Below are 20,850 nucleotides of genomic sequence, written 5' to 3'. Positions count from 1 at the left end.
TGCTGGGTTGTATTTAATGTGTAATATTAGTTTTTGGTTTTATAATAGATTCATAATCAATCCAATAAAACGAAATCATTGGGAGCGAGAAAATTACGTTTACACATTTATTTTGAACTCAATCGTTGGGACATCCGGGTTTTTGCGCGGTGCTACTATAAGTGTTTGTTTATACTTCGGCGCCGGTGTTACCTTAAAAAACAGCAAACAAACAAAAAAAAGATGCGGACTTTTATATTTAACACCGTTCTATTCACAACTTTGTACGTTTTGTTGTCTTTGTCTTGTTTTCAACATATGGCCGACGCCTCGAACGGCAAAGGTAGGTATCGAAGTTAAGCATGTTTGTTAGCTTGTCCGCCACTCATACGCAATGGTATTTCTTTCTAATTTATTAACACCCGCTGACATTTCAAATGTCATATAATTAACGGAATCAGGATATCCCGGTAACCGTTTTTACCCTTCCGAAGTTTCACGTTATATTGGAAACATCCAATTAAAACGACTAGTAGAATATCCCAAGTTAAAGGTCAATCATTTCCGCGTGCTTTTTAATTTGTAGTGTAATTATGTAAGATTGACTTCTCTGATTTAAACTCGTTTGCTTGTGTTTTGTACGTTTTATGATATCCGACGCGTCCCCCACCCCCTATTATTTGTTCGGTATTTTTTTTACACAGAGCCCCCGACCATTGGTCTGAGTAATGGGTTCAAACTGCGTGAAAGCGACATCCTTTAAAGGACAACCGACACCATTTTTTTGGTTTCCTAATCATCAGAAAAATGTTTCATAGTATCTAAAATACCCAAAACACGCAGGCTGATATTTTTAGTCAAATGCAAAACACCAATAAAATGACTTAAAGTGTCTAAAAACTACTTCAAATTGAAGCCGGAAGTGGCCAGTTTCAGAAGGTCCCGCCCCCTTGTTCGTGGTGTCACGTCAAGACGTTTTGCCTTGCTCGAGAATCAAAACAATGGCTTCAGATTCGGAGAAGATGCTTTCTTGTTTCTCATCCAGTTATGAATATGATTCAAATAGTTCTGAAGAGGAAAGCATACATGTTTGCAATCGATTAAATAATTTATTCAGTGTCATTTTGAGGTATCTGGAGGGGGAATGTAGCACCCAAAAGAGGCAGAAGATGGCGACAAAGCTCCGTGGAAACGGGCTGATTAATTCCTTACAATTTTTGTCAGCGAATATCAAATAGATGCTCGGTGCAACACACAAGGATTTACCATCGCGTTATTTATGTGTTTTCCTTCTAATTTCACCATCAACACGATGTTTTCAGACCAAACAAAGTACCGCAAAATGCATTGAGGTAATAAAAAGACTGTGACAGTATGTCCTTTTCAGGGGCATTCCTTCAGTGCCGTGACGACTCGTCACCAACTCAAAAACAAGACTTCCGGAATATTCAGCGCGAGTCTTAAAACGTAAAATATAGCGATATGCGATGGAATCTTTGTAAAATACGCTCAGTAGAAGTCATTTGAAGTGATTTTACAAATTATGGACACAACTTGTACGGAGGCGTCGGTTGTCCTTTAAGTGACTCTCACCTTTGCAGGTTTTGGGGACAGCATCCACTGGAGGACGCTAGAAGATGGCAAAAACGAGGCGGCAGCCAGGCAAGTTGGCTGGGCTTTGTTATTAGACAACGATGGGTAGCATAGCAATTTGCATACAACAAAAATGTGTTTGTAACATGTCACCTATATTTTTCACTTTTACAGTTTCACTTAATTTAAAATGTGACAAAAAACATGTTTTCATTTATGGGGAAACGGAGTTTTTGACGTTGTGATGCATTTATGTCTTACCAGTGGTCTGCCCCTCATGGTCATCATTCACAAGACCTGGTGCGGAGCCTGTAAAGGTAAATAGTGAATGACACAAACACAGCACACTGGTGATGTTAGCATAGGCTAAGCCACAGGTGTCAAAGTCAAGGCCCGCGGGTCAAATCCGGCCCTCCACATCATTTTTTTCGGCCCGCGAAAGCAAATCAAACTTGTTAAATTCCATGATGATTGCTAAAATCTGAGCCAAAATTTCATATTTTTGGATGTCAACCACAATAAAAGTCATTATTCTTGACTTCAGATTTGAAAACGAGTTATTCCTTAATTTGCTGTGTGCTCTATATGTAATATTTGAAGGGATTTAAACATCCTAATGGGTTCCCCAAATTCATAACGGCCCTCGAGAGGAAACCATAACTACAATGTGGCCCGCGGCAAAAAATGACTTTGACACCCCTGGGCTAAGCCATTCCATTTCGGCTCTTTCCAGCTCTTAAGCCTAAATTTGCCGAGTCCAAAGAGATCTCAGAACTCGCCCACAACTTTGTGATGGTCAACCTGGAGGCAAGGAACCCATCAGTAAATATTCCACCAGAAGTGAAGTTGTCATCGATCTTACCCTCGTCTTTTGTTCGCTAAAGGATGAGGAGGAGCCAAAGGATGAGGCCTTCAGTCCAGACGGAGGTTACATCCCACGTATACTCTTCCTCGGTACACCAATGGCGTTCGTAATGTTCCCGGTTTGTTTATTACCAATTGATCCATAAATAATCACTGTTTTTGCAGATCCCAGTGGTAAAGTCCATCCTGAAATCACCAACAAAGGCGGGAATCCCAACTACAAGTATTTTTACAGCAGCGCAGAACAAGGTAACTAAAGACTTGATAGGAATTCATTTTGATTTATGCCTGGGTTATTATCACAGAACATGGGAGTGTTACCCACCCACTGAGCCAAGAAGGCATTTATTTTACAAGATAACTTTATGGAACAGGACCATACAAAAATGTCAAAATCACTGAAGAAAAAAAATCTTAGCCAAATGTACTTGTAAATATATTGCTCGAGAATAGACAAAGTACAAGTTATCATATTTAAAAGTTTCATGGTTAGTTGGCTGCTGAACACAAGGCCCATAATGGAAGCACAGAAAACCTGGGGTCAATCTGAGGTGAATGTCATCTTCATGTAGGAGATCTGGCCTTGGACATGATTTAGGATTTGGTAAACTCCTTCACAGGAAGAGCTCATTAGCCAGGTTACAAATCTATCAGTTAGTGGAAAAGACAACCTATTAAAATGTCTACGTTCTGTTGTTTTATGGATGTTGGTGCTTGGTATTCAAATCAAGAAGACTATGTTTTGCTAATGTATCACTTAAATTTGCACATAGTGATACCTTAGTTACGAACTTAATTGGTTCCCAGACAGAGTGTGTAAGGCGAAAAGTGTGTATCCCAAAAAATAATTTCCCATAGGAAACTATTAAAATGAGAATAATCCGTTCCCAGGACCCAGTTAAAACATAATTTTCTACTTTCTAATTTTCTAAGCCTTACAACTACACAAAATATACCTTATTTTGTGTATAATAAATGTGCTATGGTCTTACAATTAAAGAAATGAACTCTACTGTATAATAAAGTCGTTTTGTTTACCTTTGTGATGGTCGTCGATGGCTTGTGGAGCCTGATTGATGGGATATTTTAACCTTGCAGTCTACACTCTGCCTTTGAACTATCAAAGTTGAAACTCTCACTTTCGTCTGCCTGTCTCTTTAATGTTTAAACCACACCCCATCACTGCTGCGTTCTTGACCAATCACATGGCTTTAACCGAAGACTGGGGGCGGGGAATAGAGGACAAAAACAGTCGGCTGCCATTTTGTTGTTAGAAGAACGGCCTCGTTCGCGAACGACACATCACTTATTGAAGCAGCTCCGTGTACGAAAAAAAGTTTGTATGCCAAGGTAAAGTTTCATAAATTTAACGTTCGTAAATTGAAAAGTTCGTAATCCAAGGGGTTCGTAAACCGAGGTATCACTGTACTCAATAAATAGCTTGGCACAGGGCTGCAGAAGTTGGGCGTCGGTCGTGAATGGCTACGTCCCCTGCCGGCAGTAAAAGACAATCTTCCTGTGTTCGAGCCTTTGTTTACAGTGTCCAGCGAATATACTTGTCATGTGGTTGTTTCTTCAATAGAGTATTTTCCACCCACCATACACACTCACTCAAGGGGAATGTTAATTAAGCACTTTGTTACAGCTTCAGCTGTAGTTAAAGCGCTATATGTATTGTATTGTATGATATTTTCTTAATTCACGTTTGTAGTGCTGTCGGGAATGAAGGAGGCACAGGAGAAGCTGACGGGCGACGCCTTCATGGTCAGCCACACCGGAGATGAGCTGTGAGGAAGCTTGTGTCCAAGCTCCCAAAGGGCTCGGTCATCTAAAACAAGACACTCACATTTTCACCAACACTACTTATAAGATAATCGTATACTGTACTGTCTTGGATGTAGACTCAATCAAGTGCCAAATTGCCCCCACAACTTTCTAGGGGTTTCCACATACTGAGGCTCTGAAACGGGTCAGCGGCGGTCAATTTTTATCGAGTCGCTAATTTTCAAATCGCTGTAAGATTTTTTTTTTTTTAAAGGTTTAATGAACTTGGCACATAATCATATTCTGTTAGTTAATTAATTAATGTGCAATGTGTATTGGGAAACCATATTCTACACTAGATGCAAGAATCTGAAATGCCACGACTACTTGTACCTGCTAAGTTGCAAACATCTCATACTGTACTTCCAAAGATGGTTTTCGCAAACATGTGAATTTACTTTTGCACACATATTTTTCTTTTTTCCCTTCATTTTATACCCAGTATTAAAATAAAAGTTTGTTGTAGTGAATGTTGTGTGTAGTCATTTTATCCTGTAGTCACATACACAGCAGAAACGTTGAAAATAATTTTATTGTCCAACTGTAGTGATTCCCTTTCTTTTTGTGTCCGCAGAAACACATATTTTGTAAATGATGATGCTATGTGATTCATCTGCTGTATTTTGAATTAGATGATTTTTTTAAAAATTCTTTTAAAGGACAACTGACACCTCCAGACAAGTTGTGTCTGTAATTTGTCAAATCACTTCAAATGACTTCTACGGAGCGTATTTTTACAAAGATTACACGGCATATAGCTACATTTTACATTTTAAGACTCGCGCTGAATATTCAGGGAGTCTTGTTTTCGAGTTGGTGACGATGCCTGCCGTGACGTCACGTCTGGAACGCCCCTGACTGAGAAAGCGACACACAATGCATTTTGGGTACTTTGTTTGGTCTGAAAACTTCGTGTTGATCCGTGTTGATGGTGAAATTTGAACAAAAAAAAACAAATAACGAGGTGGTGAATCGTTGTGTGTTGCACCAAGACTACTATTTGATACTAGTTGACACAAATTCCCAGCCGACAAATCAGCCCATTTCCAAAAGAGCTTGGGCGCCATCTTGTGCATTTTCTGGGACGCTACATTGGAGTCCAGACGTCTCAAAATGACACTGAATAAATTATTTAATCGATTGCAAACATGTATGCTTTCCTCTTCAGAACTATTTGAATCATATTCATAACTGGATGAGTAACAAGAAAGCATCTTCTCCGAATCTGAAACCATTGTTTTGATTCTAGAGCAAGGCAAGACGTCCTTGGTCTACACACTTTGTTGTGTAATAATGTTTTGAATGTTGAAAGTGATTTCATTTTTCAATGTTGATTTCTTTAACTTTGCACTTTCAAGTGAAACTTATTAAAAACAGATGCAATCGTGATAAATCACAGTGCGTACATTATTTTAATCTATTTCCATTTCCTCCTCCCAGTATCTGCGAAATAGTATGCAAATGCCATATCTTGCATATTCCTTGAGATAAATTTATGAACTGATAAGGTCTATTTTTCACATTTGAAAGACAGATAATAAATTGAGTTGTAGTATTCTTACTGTGCTATGAGGTTTGCACACACTACATTTAAAGGACAACCGACATCACTTTTTTGTTTCCTAACTGCCATCAGAAAAACGTTTTATAGCATCTAAAATATCCAAAACACACAGTATGATATTTTTAGTCAAATGCAAAACACCAATAAAAATGACTTAAAGTGTCCAAAATCTGCAAAAAAATGAACCTGGAAGTGGCCAGTTTCAGAAGGTCCCGCCCCCTTGTTCGTGGTGTCACCACAAGACGTCTTGCCTTGCTGGAGAATCAAAACAATGGCTTCAGATTCGGAGAATATGCTTTCTTGTTACTCATCCAGTTATGAATATGATTCAAATAGTTCTGAAGAGGAAAGCATACATGTTTGCAAACGATTAAAGAATTTATTCCGTGCCATTTTGAGGCAATAGGGGGGGAAATGTCGCACTAAAAAAGAGGCAGAAAATGGCGACAGAGCTCCGTCTAAGGAATTAATCAGCCCGTTTCCACAGGCTGATTAATTCCTTACAGTGAGCTTTGTCGCCCTCTTCTGCCTCTTTTTGGTGCAACACGAAGTTTTCAGACCAAACAAGTACAGTACAAAATGCATTGACGTGATGGAAGGATTGCTACAATGTGTCCTTTTTTTGGTCAGGGGCATTCCTTCAGTGACGTAACGTGAGGACTCGTCACCAACTCAAAAACAAGACTTCCGGAATATTCAGCGCGAGTCATAAAACGTAAAATATAGCTATATGCGGTGGAATCTTTGTAAAATACGCTCAGTAGAAGTCATTTGAAGCCATTTTACAAATTATGGACACAACTTGTCTGGAGACGTCGGTTGTCCTTTAATGCTTTAGTATATACGGCCCAAACAATCCCTCCAAATGCTCATGGCCCAGCCCCTGTCAAATATATGCCCCTGCTGTATATGCATACCTTAAAAAACTATTAAAAAAATTAAAATGACAGAGCTATAAAGTGTTAAATGTTCAGGCAGGAGAAGTGTCTCATGAACTTCGCCAAAGCATCATCAAGCCACCACAAGACTTGCTGTGTGTGTGTGTGTGTGTGTGTTTTCAGGTGCTTGCTAGAAGGGTGATTGTCAACCTAGAACCTTCCTTGCTTGGCATCTCCGATTGCCCCCCACACGTCGAAGACAAACTCGTCCGGAAAGGCGAAGTCGCCGAGGGTCTCGTCCAGCGCCATGGCGAACTCGTCGGGGTTCTTCTTGTCACGGCCCACCTCCACCATGGTAGCCGCTGGATGCAAATTCCATTTTTTTGGCTTGTATTGCTTGTTTTCAAAGAATTTTGCATGTAATTTTTTAGAATTGTTTTTAACATTCAATAATTTTTTACAGGTTACTTTTTTCTTGAATTTTAGTGCAATCTATTTTAATCAACAAAAAAAAAACAATACACTGGCGCACTGTTAAAATGTTCTTTTTTTGCTCTTTGACTCAACTTTCTTTTATCCAATGTAGCTTTTTTGTCATTTTCTCTTTAATTTATTCTTATTTCTTTTTTCCTCTCTCCACTTCTTTTTATTTATATAGCACGCTACCTAGCAGGCTATCTAGCTGGCTACCTACAAGCTATCTAGCTGGCTACCTACAAGCTATCTAGCTAGCTACCTAGCAAGCTAGCAATGTAGCAAGCTACCCAGCAAGCTGCCTAGCGAGCTATCTAGCAAGCAACCTAGCAAGCTATTTGCTATCTAGCTAGCTATCTATTAGTTATATAATTATCTAGCTATCTATTAGCTATGTCCTTGAGAGTTTTGAAACTACATACAATGCATTAGGTCTGTGTAAGCTCTCAGTCGTACAGGAGTGGTCCATCGATGAGAAGGTTTCTTCAGCCGTCATCTGTACAAAAGATGACGGCTGAAGAAACCTTCATCGATACAATGCATTATTATTATTATTAGCTATCTATTAGGTAGGTAGCTAGCTTTCTATCTATTTGAGTTACTTCCAGGTTGAGTGAACGCGGGCGCGTGTGGCAGCCGCTGCTCACCCACAGATTAAAAAAAACTTATCCTGTGACTGTAAAGTGACCTTGAGAGTTTTGAAAGGCGCTTTTAAATGAAATATATTACCATTATTAAGCTATTGCTGTTCCAATTGAATGTATTGTGATGCAATGTTGTGTATTCTGCGAGGTGGATTGTGGACGTGGACACTCACCAAGTTCCGTGTCTCTGATGCCCATGTAGCTCTCCAGCAGGTCATCCACCTTTTTCACTGCTTTCTCTTCAAATTCTGTCGGCTGGACAAGGCAAACAACTCAAGTGTTTAACACACTTTTAATCTTTTTTTTTTCTAGTATATTGATGAGTGACAGCTTTTGCCTCATCCTCCAGTGTCGCCGGTCCCTTGGAGCGAAGGCGAAGCGTTCCTTTGCCGTTTCCAATTTTGTTGTCACTGCTGGGCTTGGCGCCTTTGGACCTTGGCTCCAACATTTCTGCCAGTGAACAAAGATTTGAGATTTTACCTTTACCTACTGTGGTTAAATTAGCTAGTTGTGCCTTTGTGCAAACACCATTCATTTGAAGAGAGAGAAAAAAGGAGGACCACCGTTGCAGATTTATCGAATGGGAAAGGGAACTGTCGCGGCTTGGAATTGAAGTGGATTTACATAGGACAGGAGATGTGAGACTGTCTCTTTTCGCCAATGGATGCTACAGCTTCGTGTTTGCTTTCAACATTTAGCTTGCAGCAGACGTGCACATTCCACCATGACGCCCCGGATCCACTGGTAAAAAGGAGGCTTTGATTCTCTCCTCTTACATCTAGAACTGCTTCATACAACAAAAAAGGGGGCAGAATGTGCTTAAGATTGAATGACTGTGTCTTGTGTTGTCATATTATTTGTTATTTAGTTTTTTTGTTCATTTGACTTCAAGATGGCGCCGCGAGAGTGGCTGCCTAGCTGTATGGTTGAGTAGCTATCTACCTAGGTATCCAGCTATATAGTTAGCTTCCAATATGGTGTCCTTGAGAGTTTTGAAAGGCGCTTAGAAATTAAATGTATTATTATTATTATTAATTCGCAATTAATATGGTTAGCTAGCTATTAGCTATCTATTCGCTAGCTAGCTAGCTACCTTGCTATCTATTTGGGTTGAGTGAATGGTGGCGCGTGTGGCTGCCGCTGCTCACCCGCAAAAAAAAAAATATCCTGTGACTGTAAAATGTCCTTGAGAGTTTTGAAAGGCGCTTATAAATCAAATGTATTATTATTATTATTATTATTATTATTATTATTATTACCAGCAGCTCCTGTATTTCGTTTTTCTACATCTTCCTTTCCTTTCCTCTTCCTTCTATAACTTTGCTGCTGTGAAATGTAAATTTCCCCACTGTGAGAATAATAAAGGCTAATCCAATCCAATCCAAACACACTCATGAAAAATCTAAACACTCCCAAGGATCATAGAGCAGAAATTGTATATCATATGTGTCTTTGTGTTTGGCTCACCAAAGGCCTTCATTGGCTCCACCAACTTGAGGGTGAAGGTCTCGTTTTTGGGCAGCTCCTTGAGCATGCGGGCTACTTCGTAGTGGCGCGTGCCCACAATGTTGCGGCCATTAATGCGCTCGATGTGGTCGCCCACGCAGATCACCTTCACCTTGTCAACCACGCTGCCCTCTTTGATGCGCTTCCAACCGACACACATAGAAAAGCATTTGATTACATAAATAGAGACACAAACAAACAGCCTTGAAAGATTATGTATTTAATAAGCAGTAAGAAACGAGCTGTAAGGAAAAAAAAACATGAAGTGCATTAACTCATTCACTGCCGGATTTTTTTTATTGCTCTTCAGAGCCGCGTCAAAAGAAGACCGGGGACTCTCCCAAGACGTGTGAAATGGTCAAGTGTCCCAATATTTTTGTCCATAATGCCCGCCTCCAAAATATCTCCTGGCCTACTTTATAATCTTTAAACCGTACTAATGCCAACTTTACTATCAAGTGCTCAGACGTCTGTCTTAAATACTTTTGATGCTTGAAAAAAAAAGTTAACGTATTTTCCGGTGTATAAAGTGCACCGAAGTATAAGCCGCACCCCCTAAAAATTACAGTCACCACTTTTTCAAGGCCTTCATAGCTTACTTATAATGTCGCATTGTAGCCATGCAATGCTGTCTTGGCTTTGCACGGTGGCAAATGTGAGCAAGCTCTGTGCGTGTGTGTATGACTAGTCTTGTGAGGACCACTAACATTTTACGTATAACATATGTAGTGAGGACATTTTTGACAAGTGAGAACCTTTTGGCCGGTCCTCACAAGTTTTTCATTCTAAAGGCTTCTAGGGGGTCTATAAAGTTTCAGAGATGTTCTCACAAATTCACCCAAAATGATTGTTTGGTGTGTATTTTCATTTCACTCGGATACACACACTTTTTACTCACTGTGTGGGTTAATGAGAGGAAAAAGTATAACCAAATTCACTACAGGGGCGAGGACTTTGAATGTGCCCATTCAGAAACCTCACTCCTGCTGTTGTTTCAGTTTCAAGTCCACTTTTTATTTTTTTGTTTTTAAAGTTGAAGTGGGAAATGGGGTGACATTTAGTGTTCAAATGTAACACTAGTTCTTCTCTAAACTTATCAACAACGGTGGTCCTTATCTGGACTTATCCGGACGTCACAAAACCATTGAAACAGGAATGTGTGTGTGTGTGCATGTGTGTGTGTGTGTGTCTGAGACACTGAGACCATCTAAGCTTATTACACAGTGGCAACATAACAAAACTACAGTGGAGCTCAGCCAAGGCGAAAGCATGACAATTTGGACCAGCAACAAATTTAAAGAAAATACCCCAACGAGCACATTGGCGGACAAGTTAAAAAAAATGAATGTTAAATTTCCTCATTTTCTATGGCGATGAAGGGCAGGGTTACCTTGATAAAGGCAAACCCTGCGCCGTTGTCGGTGATGGTAAGGCCCAGCGCGTCCTCCGACTTTAACACCTCCACCTCCTTCTTGATGCCCCGGACGTGGGCGAAGATAAAGTCCTCCAGTCCAATCTGGCCACCCAGCAGCTTGTCCATGTCGATTTTGTGTGTGTTGAGGGTGCAAAAGAGGATCTGCGTGATGAAAAATAAATAAATAAAAACATAAGTTACAGTATTTTCCGGTGTATTGTTGCTGTGATGTCAATTAATCATACATTCAATGTTGGTGTGTAATTATTAATCTGTGCTGTGTTTTCACTTACCTTACTTTTTCCAGATATAAGGCACACCTTCAATGAATGAAAAAATGTTTTCCATATACAATGATATCTCGGTTTATGAACCCCTAGGCTTACGAACGTTTCGTCTTACAAACGATACATTTAAGAAAATTTTACCTTGGCGTACAAACTATTTTTCGGGATACACACGGAGCGCCACAATGAGTGATGTGTCGTTGGTGAACGAGCCCGTTCTCCTAACAAGAAAATGGCAGCCAACTGTTTTTGTCCTCTATTCCCCGCCCCCAGTCTTGGGTTAAAGCCACGTGATTGGTGAAGAACGCAGCAGTGAGGGTAGGTGGTTTAAACATTTAGGAGACAGGCAGATGACAGAGAGTGACAAAATGGATCGAAAACAGTGAAATTTGGACTCGTTTCAACTTTGATAGTTCAAAAGCAGAGTGTAGACTGCAAGGTTAAAATATCCCATCAATCAGGCTTCACAAATAACCCGCACAAGCCATCTGTACATTTGATGCAAAAAGCTATCAACCCAGCTAAAACGAACACAATTGATGAGGAACATGGTAAAATTATCACAGAGAAAGCACGTACAAGGGATCATTCCTCAAGATGGTGAAAGAAGGTTACGTTCCTCATTAAGTGTTTAATGCTGATGAAATCGGCTACTAAATTCCATCAAGCCATCAACGACCATCACAAAGGTAAATAAAAACGACTTTATTACACAGTACAATCTATTTCTTTAATTATAATACCATAGCACATTTATTATACATAAAATAAGATATATTTTGTGTAGTTTTAAGGCTTAAAAAATTTGAAAGTGGAAATGTATGTTTTATGGGGACCTGGGAACGGATTATTCTCATTTTAATGGTTTTCTATGGGTAATTAATTTTTGGGATACACACTTTGTCTGGGAACCAATTAAGTTCGTAAGCCAAGGTATCACCATACAGTATAATATGTAAATATATAAAACCTTTCCAAATATGAGGCACACCACATTATAAGGCGCTACAGTAGAGGCTGGGGGTACGCACAACTTCTTATATGGGGGGAAATTGAGTCAGTGGCTGCTGACAGTAGTTGCGAGACCTATTGTGACTCAATATTGCTTCACATATAAGGCGCACTTGCGTACAAGGTGCAGGGTCATCTTTTGAAGAAAATCAAGACTTTTGAGTGTGCCTTATACACAGAAAAATACGGTAGACAATCCCGTCAGTTTGGATCATCCAACAGCCAGAAGGCATGTTAATCACTGACAGCCCCGAGTGTCATCAGTGTGTGTGTGTATGTCTTAAAAACAGGAAAAAAAGACAAATGACCTTCACACTTTAGAGGGCTCATCAGTATGATCAGCAGAAGCACTAAGCTGATTTCACAGCACTTTAAACAGATAGACACCCAGCTAGTGGTCCGACGGCTCTCGTTAATTTGTTGCACTCCCTGACGCACAACACACATTTTTAGCCAAGTTGTATCCACATTCACAGGGGACAACATCAGGGACGACGATGCAAGTTACCGCGAAAGTTGGATGGAAGGTAAAAGTGCCGTAAACATTTCACCGGAAACGTCTAATATCCAAACAAAGCATGACAATGGCCGTTGCCATGGGACTTCAGCCCAGTGAAGACCTCGAAATTCGTTTTTCACTAGCGCTAGTGATAAGAGCATACTGGCCAGAGCTAGCACACTGTATCTGTAATGAGCTGTATAAGCTTTCATCACTTTGCTGCTGTGAAGTATCGTCGTCAAAAAAAACTGCTAAGTGGCACTATACAGTTCCATTTTGGCTACTGTTGAACTGTTGATAAGAGCATACTGGCCAGAGCTAGCACACTGTATCTGTAATGAGCTGTATAAGTAAATATATGTTTGTGTTGATTAAATAGCGGATTAATTATACAATTATACCTCGCCTTACGAACGCTTTAGCTTACGAACTTTTCACTTGACGAACATTAAATTCGCGAGAATATAATCTTGGCATATGAACTAGTTTTCGGCGGATGAACCAAACCACAGCGCAATGGTGGCTGGCGGACTAGTTTTCTTTGAGTGCAGACGTGGTTTGTTATCGAGTGGAGTACTTTTGCTATTATGGGACCGAAAAAGACTCCACCACAGGCAAGTGATAAGCCGAATGGGACACAAAAGAAAATTGTGTCTTTGTGTTGTCATTTTATTTGTTATTTTTTTTTTTTTTTCCCAAGATGACGGCACGTGAAACACGCAGCGGCTCCCCTCTCCCGGCAAATTGGCGTTTTCATGTTTATTATGTTTGTTAAAGTCATTATAAGTGCCTTGAATGCTGGGTCCGAGAGGACAGTAATTTCATCTGTGCTGTATGTCATGCATATTAGCATATTTGACAATAAATCTGACTGACTTTTTACGGTCGAGCAGAAGAAGATTATCAAAAAACACGAACGAGGTGTGCGTTTGTGTGACTTAGCGTCCCAGTACCAGTATGCTAAGTCGACTTTTGCTATGTGTGGCTAAGGGTCTTTCTGTGTTGTCTAAGCAACGGTCTCAGGCAAAAGAAGAGGTTGAAAAACTTTCATTGATTTGGATTAATGAAAAGCAGCTAGCAGGGGACTGTGTGAGTGAGGGTATTATCGCCGAGAAAGCACGGCAACTTCACTCTGATATCATCAAGAAGCAACCACATCAAGAACCATCACAAAGGTAAATAAAACAACTTTATAACACAGTACGGTTTATTTCTTTAATTACAATCCAATAGCACATTTATTATTCATAAAATAAGGTATATTTTGTGAAGTTTTCAGGTTTATTTTGTAGAAAATTGTGTTTTATGGGGATCTGGGAAGGGATTATTCTCATTTTTAATGTTTTTTATGGGACATAAATATTTGGCAGACGAACTTTTCGCCTTACACACACTTTCTGGGAACCAATGAAGTTCCCAAAATGACGTATCGCCGTATCTGGAAATAAAAGCTAGAATGCATTCAAGAAGGGAGTGAATCATGGTTATTCACTGTGACAAATCACACCTTGTTTTTCGCTGCCTACCAACAAGCTCTGCTCACACGGACAAACACACGCGTGTATTCACCAACGGGCATTGCCCTGGGCAACCAGCCCATAATAAAAGAGCTTGATAATAGAAAAGGGGCCGCGGGAGGAAAAGACGACACGTAAGGGTCTACTTTCTTTCGAAAGCCACCAAATCTTTCCCCTCCCCCACCTTTCACAGGCCTTCAACAGGAGGTCCACGAGTGCCCGCCTACAGCCCGTTACCAAGGCTTCTAGCGGCTTTAAGCAGCTTCTCGGCGCCCCAGGCAGCTCTCAACTCCCCCTCCCCGCTGTGCCCTTCGTGCTGTTGGCTGGCGTGAGCAAGCTTCGACGTCGCCATTCCCACTCACCACACCTCCCACGGCCTCGGATGAAGGGCCTTAATATACGTCGTTAACTACAACCGACATGCACACAAGGATGAAACCTGCTCATGTGTGCAGGGGATGAGGGGAACCGCCATTTTGATTTGACCTAGTGTCCTAAAATTAGCATCAGTATAATAAATAGTATTCGACAAAAAAACAAAACAACAGCCTGTCACCAGGATAATAATTTCATGAAACTGAACCAGTGGTGGGCCGTCAAAGCCTGAATGGCCTTCTTTGCTGGCCTAAAAATATCTGAATCAAAGACTAATGTGAATGATATTTTATCCATGAATTCTTATGAAATAGTTTCAAATTGTCTTTGGTTTTAAGGCTTGGAAAATTAGAAAATAGAAAATTATGTTTTATGGGGATCTGGGAACGGATTATTCTCATTTTAATGGTTTCCTATGGGAAATTAATTTTTGGGATACACACTTTTTGCCTTACACACTCTTTACATATATATTTCAACACAAACACAAATGCAGGTTTGAGTTCATCTTTGTCTCATGTCATGTCATGTCATGTCATGTCATGCTTTTAGTGGTCAACACAAAGCGCTGAGCTAGGCAGTGACTGCTTTAAAATAGGAAATCAGTCTTCAGCATCAAGGCCGTGCAATGATTAACCTCACGGTGTGAATGTGTGACGTTTGATCGTGATAGCCATGGTGGCATCACATCGGAGTGAGATGATCACATCGTTAAAGCTTGACCTAGCACAAGACCCTCAGAGCAAGCAAACTAAGAATTCACACAGCACTGATCAAGATTCCGTGACGAATAAATATCTTACACAATACAACACAATACAGATTGATGTCTGTAGCGCTTTAACAACAGCTGAAGCTGTAACAAAGCACATAACATGGACAGCTATCATTGACAAAACATTTTTGATGATACTAGTGCAGTGTGTTCTACCGGAAACAAATTCCTTGTGTGTTCTACATACTTGGCAATAAAGATCATTCTGATTCTGAAATAAAACAGTCACAAAGATAGTACAAAGCACCAGGGAGTAAAATCAAGATCTAGTCGGAATCATGCGGAGTCATCTTGCTCAAACACTGCACTATTCCCCCAACAAAGGCACCTACCTCTGATTAACTCATTCACTGCCGTTCACAAATTTATTTGGAATTGAAAATATGATTGTTGTTTCATGCTTGGGTGCCGATAAAGTACTGGCCATGACCTCTGGCAATGTTTTCTTCTTTTCCACAGGGCGGCAGCATTTCTCTTTGTGCCATGTTAGCGCTTTGTTCCAGTTTCAGCTTTTGTTAAAGCGCTCTATACCAGCCACCCTCATTTCAAGCTCATATAACTCCAGACGCATATAAAAATTTAGGAATTAACTCTTTCATTTCTCTGATGAAAGAGTATAAAATGTTTATGTAGTCCTAAAACACAATATTTTGTGGATCCTGGAATTCGAGTGACAATGACAAAAACCCTGGCACTGAAGTGGGCACATATTTGCACATATCTGGCAGTGAACGAGTTAAAATGGTGATAAAACTTAACTTCACCTAAAGGTCAAAAGGACAGTTTTGTGGATGACCCAACCTCACTTGCCTTGGGATGACCCAACAACCATAAAAAAACAACCTATACTGTACAAATAAATACAGTAATTTACACTCACACGGACGCCTTCGACAAACGAGATCGCGGGACTTAATCTGCTGGATTAGAAAATTCATCACACCACACCACAAAGTAAACACGGCTGTGCGGTCCGCATATTTCAATTGCAGACAAACGATGGCAGCGCCTCAAAGTCCACAACCGCCCGTACTCGCACAGACTTTGTACCCAATAGCAGCTACTCCTAGTCCTGGAGGGCCACCCTCCTGCATGTTTTCCAAGTCTCCCTGTTACAATACACCTCATTCAAATGATCAGATAATCACCAAGCTCTGCAGAAACCTTACATTGAACCCGCTCATTTGAATCAGGTGTGTTGTAACAGGGAGACTTGGAAAACAAGCAGGAGGGTGGCCCTCCAGGACTAGGAGTGCCCACCCCAGCAATAGCTGGACTGCGGACCCAGATGATGTCATAAAGTCATGGTTGCCATTTTAGTTGCCAGTCAGACGGTATAGGTTATTTCCTCCCACTCCTGTGCAAAATAAATTGGATTTAAAGGACAACTGACACCATCTTTTTGTTGCCTGACATCAGAAAAACATTTTATAGCATCTAAAATACCCAAAACACGCAGGTTGATATTTTTAGTCAAATGCAAAACACCAATAAAAATGACTTAAAGTGTCCCAAAACTGCCACAAAATGAGCTCAGAAATGGCGAGATTCAGAAAGTCCCGCCCCCTTGTTCGTGACGTCACGCCAGGATACGCCGTCACAAACTGCCCTGCTTGAGAATCAAAACAATGGCTTCAGATAGTTCAGATTCGGAGAAGATGCTTTCTTGTTACTCATCCAGTTATGAAAATGATTCAAATAGTTCTGAAGAGGAAAGCATAAATGTTTGCAATCGATTAAAGAAGTCCTTCCGTATCAATTTGAGACGTCTGAACTCCAATGTAGTGTCCCAGAAAATGTGCAAGATGGCGCACATGCTTCGTTGGAAATGGGCTGATTTGTCTGCTGGGAATTTGTGTCAACTTAACACCTTTATGCGTTTTACCGCAATTGGTAGTCTTGGTGCGACACACAACGATTCACCATCACGTTATTTATGTAGTTTTCATTCCAATTTCGCGATCAACACAGTGTTTTCAGACGAAAAAAAAAGCTTTGTCGGTCAGGGGCGTTCCAAATGTGACGTCACTTAGGGGATCGTCATCAACTCGAAAACAAGACTTCTTGAATATTCAGCGAGAGTCTTAAAACGTAAAATATAGCTTTATGCTGTGGAATCTTTGTAAAATGCGCTCAGTAGAAGTCATTTGAAGTGATTTTACAAATTATGGACGGAGGTGTCGGTTGTCCTGTAAATGAACACCAACAGCAGTATCCTCAGAAACATGAAATACACATACGCAATCCAATGAGAACCAGTGTGGTAAAGCCACCGCATAATTACGGAAGGAGGTGGCCCAAAGAAGAGCTGCTCCCCCGGGTAAAAGTAAGCACAGGTTATCTATACAAATTTCAGGCAATGCCCACAAAACCGGACATTGGGGACTTCCTGCCACTGCCAGCCAGCACCAACATATGACTGCAGTATGTGAGTGGACTCCTTTGTAGAGTCATTGATTTGATCATATAATTTGATTTTATTAAATCTTTGTGAACAAATCCGTTTTTTAAGGTCTGCCAAACACAAGAAAAGCGGAGTTGCAACTGGCAGAGGACCAGGCTCTTTTGAGTTATTAAGTCACAAATGCTAATTGAAGCACATCCCGTGCTCTTTAGTCATAGCATTCTCAGTCCACAGTTGGTTAAAACATTGTCGAGAGACAATGATGTAAGCGAGGCAGATGGTACACGTGAGTGCATCTCTGTCCCTTGTTTTGGTTTGTGTTTTCAGCACAGATCAAGTCTGTTTGCGTTTCACTCCTCATCTGAAAAGCTTCGTCAGCGAACTAAAGTTGTGCCGGTACCTCTGGCCCTATGTATATTCCTATTATATATATACAGTAAATTCTCGTTATATCGATATAGGTTATATCGATAGTATCGCTTATTACGATACTATTTCCATGAACGCAAGGAGAAAATTACATGCGCGCAGGATCGGATATATCGATAGTCCCGGTTATATCGATATTTTTTCGGACTCCCGAGAATATCGATATAATGAGACTTTACTGTATATTATATTATAATATTCCTATTGGACAGAGGTGGTGGTGCCAGATCTCTGCTCTGATAGGTCCCTGCTCTAAGGTTGGGGGAGCAGTGGACTACTTCCTAAAGATAATCTGATTACCTCTTTTGTTCTGTCTGATTACCTCTCATGTTCTATGCTTGGCTCTGATTGCCCTATTAACACTGGTATCGCCTCATCAGCATGACTAAGCCCACGTGGTAATGACCTAAGATGTCTGTTGTATGCACAATCTATTAATATAGGAATATATAGGGCTAGAGTTACCAGCACAACTTTAGTTCGCTGATGAAGCTTTTTGGATGAGGAGCAAAACGTCCGACACATTCAAAAAAAGGACAGATGATGGCTGAAGAAACCTTTTGATCGAAAGAAAAGGTTAACCACAAAAGTATAAACTGATATAGAGAAAGATACAAACATCATCGCGAGTGTTCCAGACAAGTACGATGAGACAAATCGCACCCATGGGATTAAAAACCTGCCTTGTCTTTCTCTTTTTGCTAAAGTGCCAGACAGAATCTGGTCGAGTTTTTTTTCAGCTTCACATCTCCCCATCCAGTTTGCATAGATGTAGAAGCCGCCTGTGCATTCACACTTTGAAAAGACGAGACAATGAGGGGGGCGGGGGACAGCTTTTGTTTTGGACACTGTGGCTGTCACATATTGCGACATTCTCTAATGGAAGACTGAAAGTAGTCACCCACACATACAAATCTATTGTTTTATAAATTTATGTGTTTGCCAAATCATTTCAACATCCAAGTTACTAAGTCTCACGATTTGGTCGCAATTTTGACCACAAGTAATTTTATACAGCAACTATTGATACAATACAGTCAGTTCCATTTGTAAGGTGAAACTAAAAAAAATGTGAAAAACAAGATACATTTTTATACAAATTAAACATATAAATAAACAATGAAAGCATTTTGTGTTTTATTTAATTCTAATTTACACTTTTGTAACACACATTATTTTAATACGCGTCACAGAGTCGCGAGTACGAAAATATCCCGATTTATGATTTCTGAAACGTATGTATGGTTGCATAACAGCAACAATTGTTGTTAACTATTAGTAAGTCAATAAGAATTTCCATTTAAGATATTTTTGTTTGCTTCTTTTGGCAACATAGAACCCTATTTAAAACAAAGTGCCATTCTCTTTGTTTTATGTTTAGTTTAACGGCAAAGAGTGGCATTCAACGGCTTGAAACCTTATTTTTGTTCACAACCCTGACTTTGTGAAGTCCCCTGAGTGGGTGGGTGTTCTTACTTCGGGTGGGCTGATGTTAAAGGCATCAGCAATCTTGGCGTACAGCTCCTTGACGTTCGAGAAGCCTTCGATCCTGCCGGTGGGGCTCCCGTGGGCCAACTGCGTGTGGAAGACCAGCTTGGGCCGCAGGTTGGCAGGCGGCGGCGGCAACCCACCACCGCCGTTCACCGCCGACTTGTGCCCGCCGCCTGCAAGCAGCGAACCGGCCGAGTTTGCGTGGTGGCCGCCGCCGACTTCCTCGTTGTCCACCAGGTGCTCCTTGGTCGACTTTTTTTTCCTAAACGGTCCCAGCGGCATTTTTGTACGTCTCGGTTAGCTAGTTTAAACCGCTACAACATTTGAACCTGTTGAAATCTTCTTTTTTTACTTCCGTGTTTCCGTCGCCCTTAACTTCCTGAACTTCTCCTTGCTTCGGGGATACTTTCCCGTCGCCACCTGACCACAGCGTCCCGGGAAACGCCGACTTCTGTCGGGGACGGACGGCGGAAAACGAGCAACAGGTAGCCGCGGATCAAGTGTGTGACAGAGGCAACCTGCGCGCTGCCTGGCTAACAATAGCCCCTCTGTGCGCTCCTTAGATGGGCGCAGGCGCATTGGGAGCAGCCGAGACAGCGCTGATACACCTGTGCACCCAAGCGGTGGTTTCATTAGATACACCTGCTATCTTACTGCTGTCACTGGAAATAACAGATTTTCCTGAATGCATCTCATCACATTTCCAGTAAACAGTACCAAATCATAAATAATTATTTTATAAAAACAAATCACGTAAGTCTAAAGCTGCTCCTAACAGAAAGTAAATATTTCCCCAAATTCATAACAGCCCTCGAGAGGAAACCATAACTACAATGTGGCCCGCGGCAAAAAATGACATTGACACCCCTGGGGTAGAGTGAACGCTGGCGCGAATGGCTGCCACTGCTCACCCACACAAAAAAATACATGACTTTAAAGTGTCCTTGAGAGTTTTGAAAGGCGCTTATAAATGAAATGCATTTATTATTATTATTAAGGGCGCGGAAAATCCTACTGGACCCTCCGCACCCTGCCCACCACCTTTTCCAGCTACTCCCCTCAGGCAGGCGCTACCGATCCATGCGCACCAAATCCAGCAGACATTTAAACAGCTTCTTCCCCCAAGCCATTAACTCTTTGAACTCTTCAACAATAGCCAAAATGGAACTGTATAGTGCCACTTAGCAGTTTTTTTGACGACGATACTAGTGCAGCGTGTTCTACCGGAAACAAATTCCTTGTGTGTTCTACATACTTGGCAATAAAGATGATTCTGATTCTGATTCTGATTATTATTATTATTATTATTATTATTATTATTA

The 20,850-nt window shown here is 40.8% G+C and overlaps 2 protein-coding genes across 3 annotated transcripts; one reads left to right on the top strand and one right to left on the bottom strand.

The window, feature by feature from the left end:
- The first annotated feature begins 119 nt into the window (after positions 1–119).
- txndc12 (thioredoxin domain containing 12 (endoplasmic reticulum)) lies at positions 120–4,730 on the top strand. The gene is made up of 7 exons (XM_089007945.1): positions 120–322; positions 1,581–1,641; positions 1,837–1,889; positions 2,306–2,379; positions 2,457–2,526; positions 2,602–2,685; positions 4,148–4,730. The coding sequence occupies exons 1-7, from the start codon at positions 223–225 to the stop codon at positions 4,225–4,227; spliced, it is 522 nt and encodes a 173-aa protein (XP_088864071.1). The 5' UTR covers positions 120–222; the 3' UTR covers positions 4,228–4,730.
- gipc2 (GIPC PDZ domain containing family, member 2) lies at positions 4,129–20,075 on the bottom strand. Of its 2 annotated transcripts, XM_089007944.1 has the most exons (7): positions 19,514–20,075; positions 10,717–10,902; positions 9,288–9,468; positions 8,158–8,270; positions 7,994–8,075; positions 6,913–7,064; positions 4,129–4,264 (listed from the first exon to the last, which is right to left on the bottom strand). In XM_089007944.1, the coding sequence occupies exons 1-6, from the start codon at positions 19,808–19,810 to the stop codon at positions 6,913–6,915; spliced, it is 1,011 nt and encodes a 336-aa protein (XP_088864070.1). In that variant the 5' UTR covers positions 19,811–20,075; the 3' UTR covers positions 4,129–4,264. The 2 variants fall into 2 exon arrangements, with proteins under 2 accessions (XP_088864070.1, XP_088864069.1); XM_089007943.1 differs by lacking the exon at positions 4,129–4,264 and having other exon boundaries at positions 4,775–7,064.
- Positions 20,076–20,850: the final 775 nt, after the last annotated feature.

Source organism: Hippocampus bargibanti, linkage group LG11, assembly GCF_051943395.1.
Source record: "Hippocampus bargibanti isolate YZ-2025 linkage group LG11, ASM5194339v1, whole genome shotgun sequence".
Taxonomy (NCBI): domain Eukaryota; kingdom Metazoa; phylum Chordata; class Actinopteri; order Syngnathiformes; family Syngnathidae; genus Hippocampus; species Hippocampus bargibanti.
The sequence above is the reverse complement of the archived record's forward strand: the minus strand, read 5'-3'. Positions and strand labels throughout refer to the sequence as shown.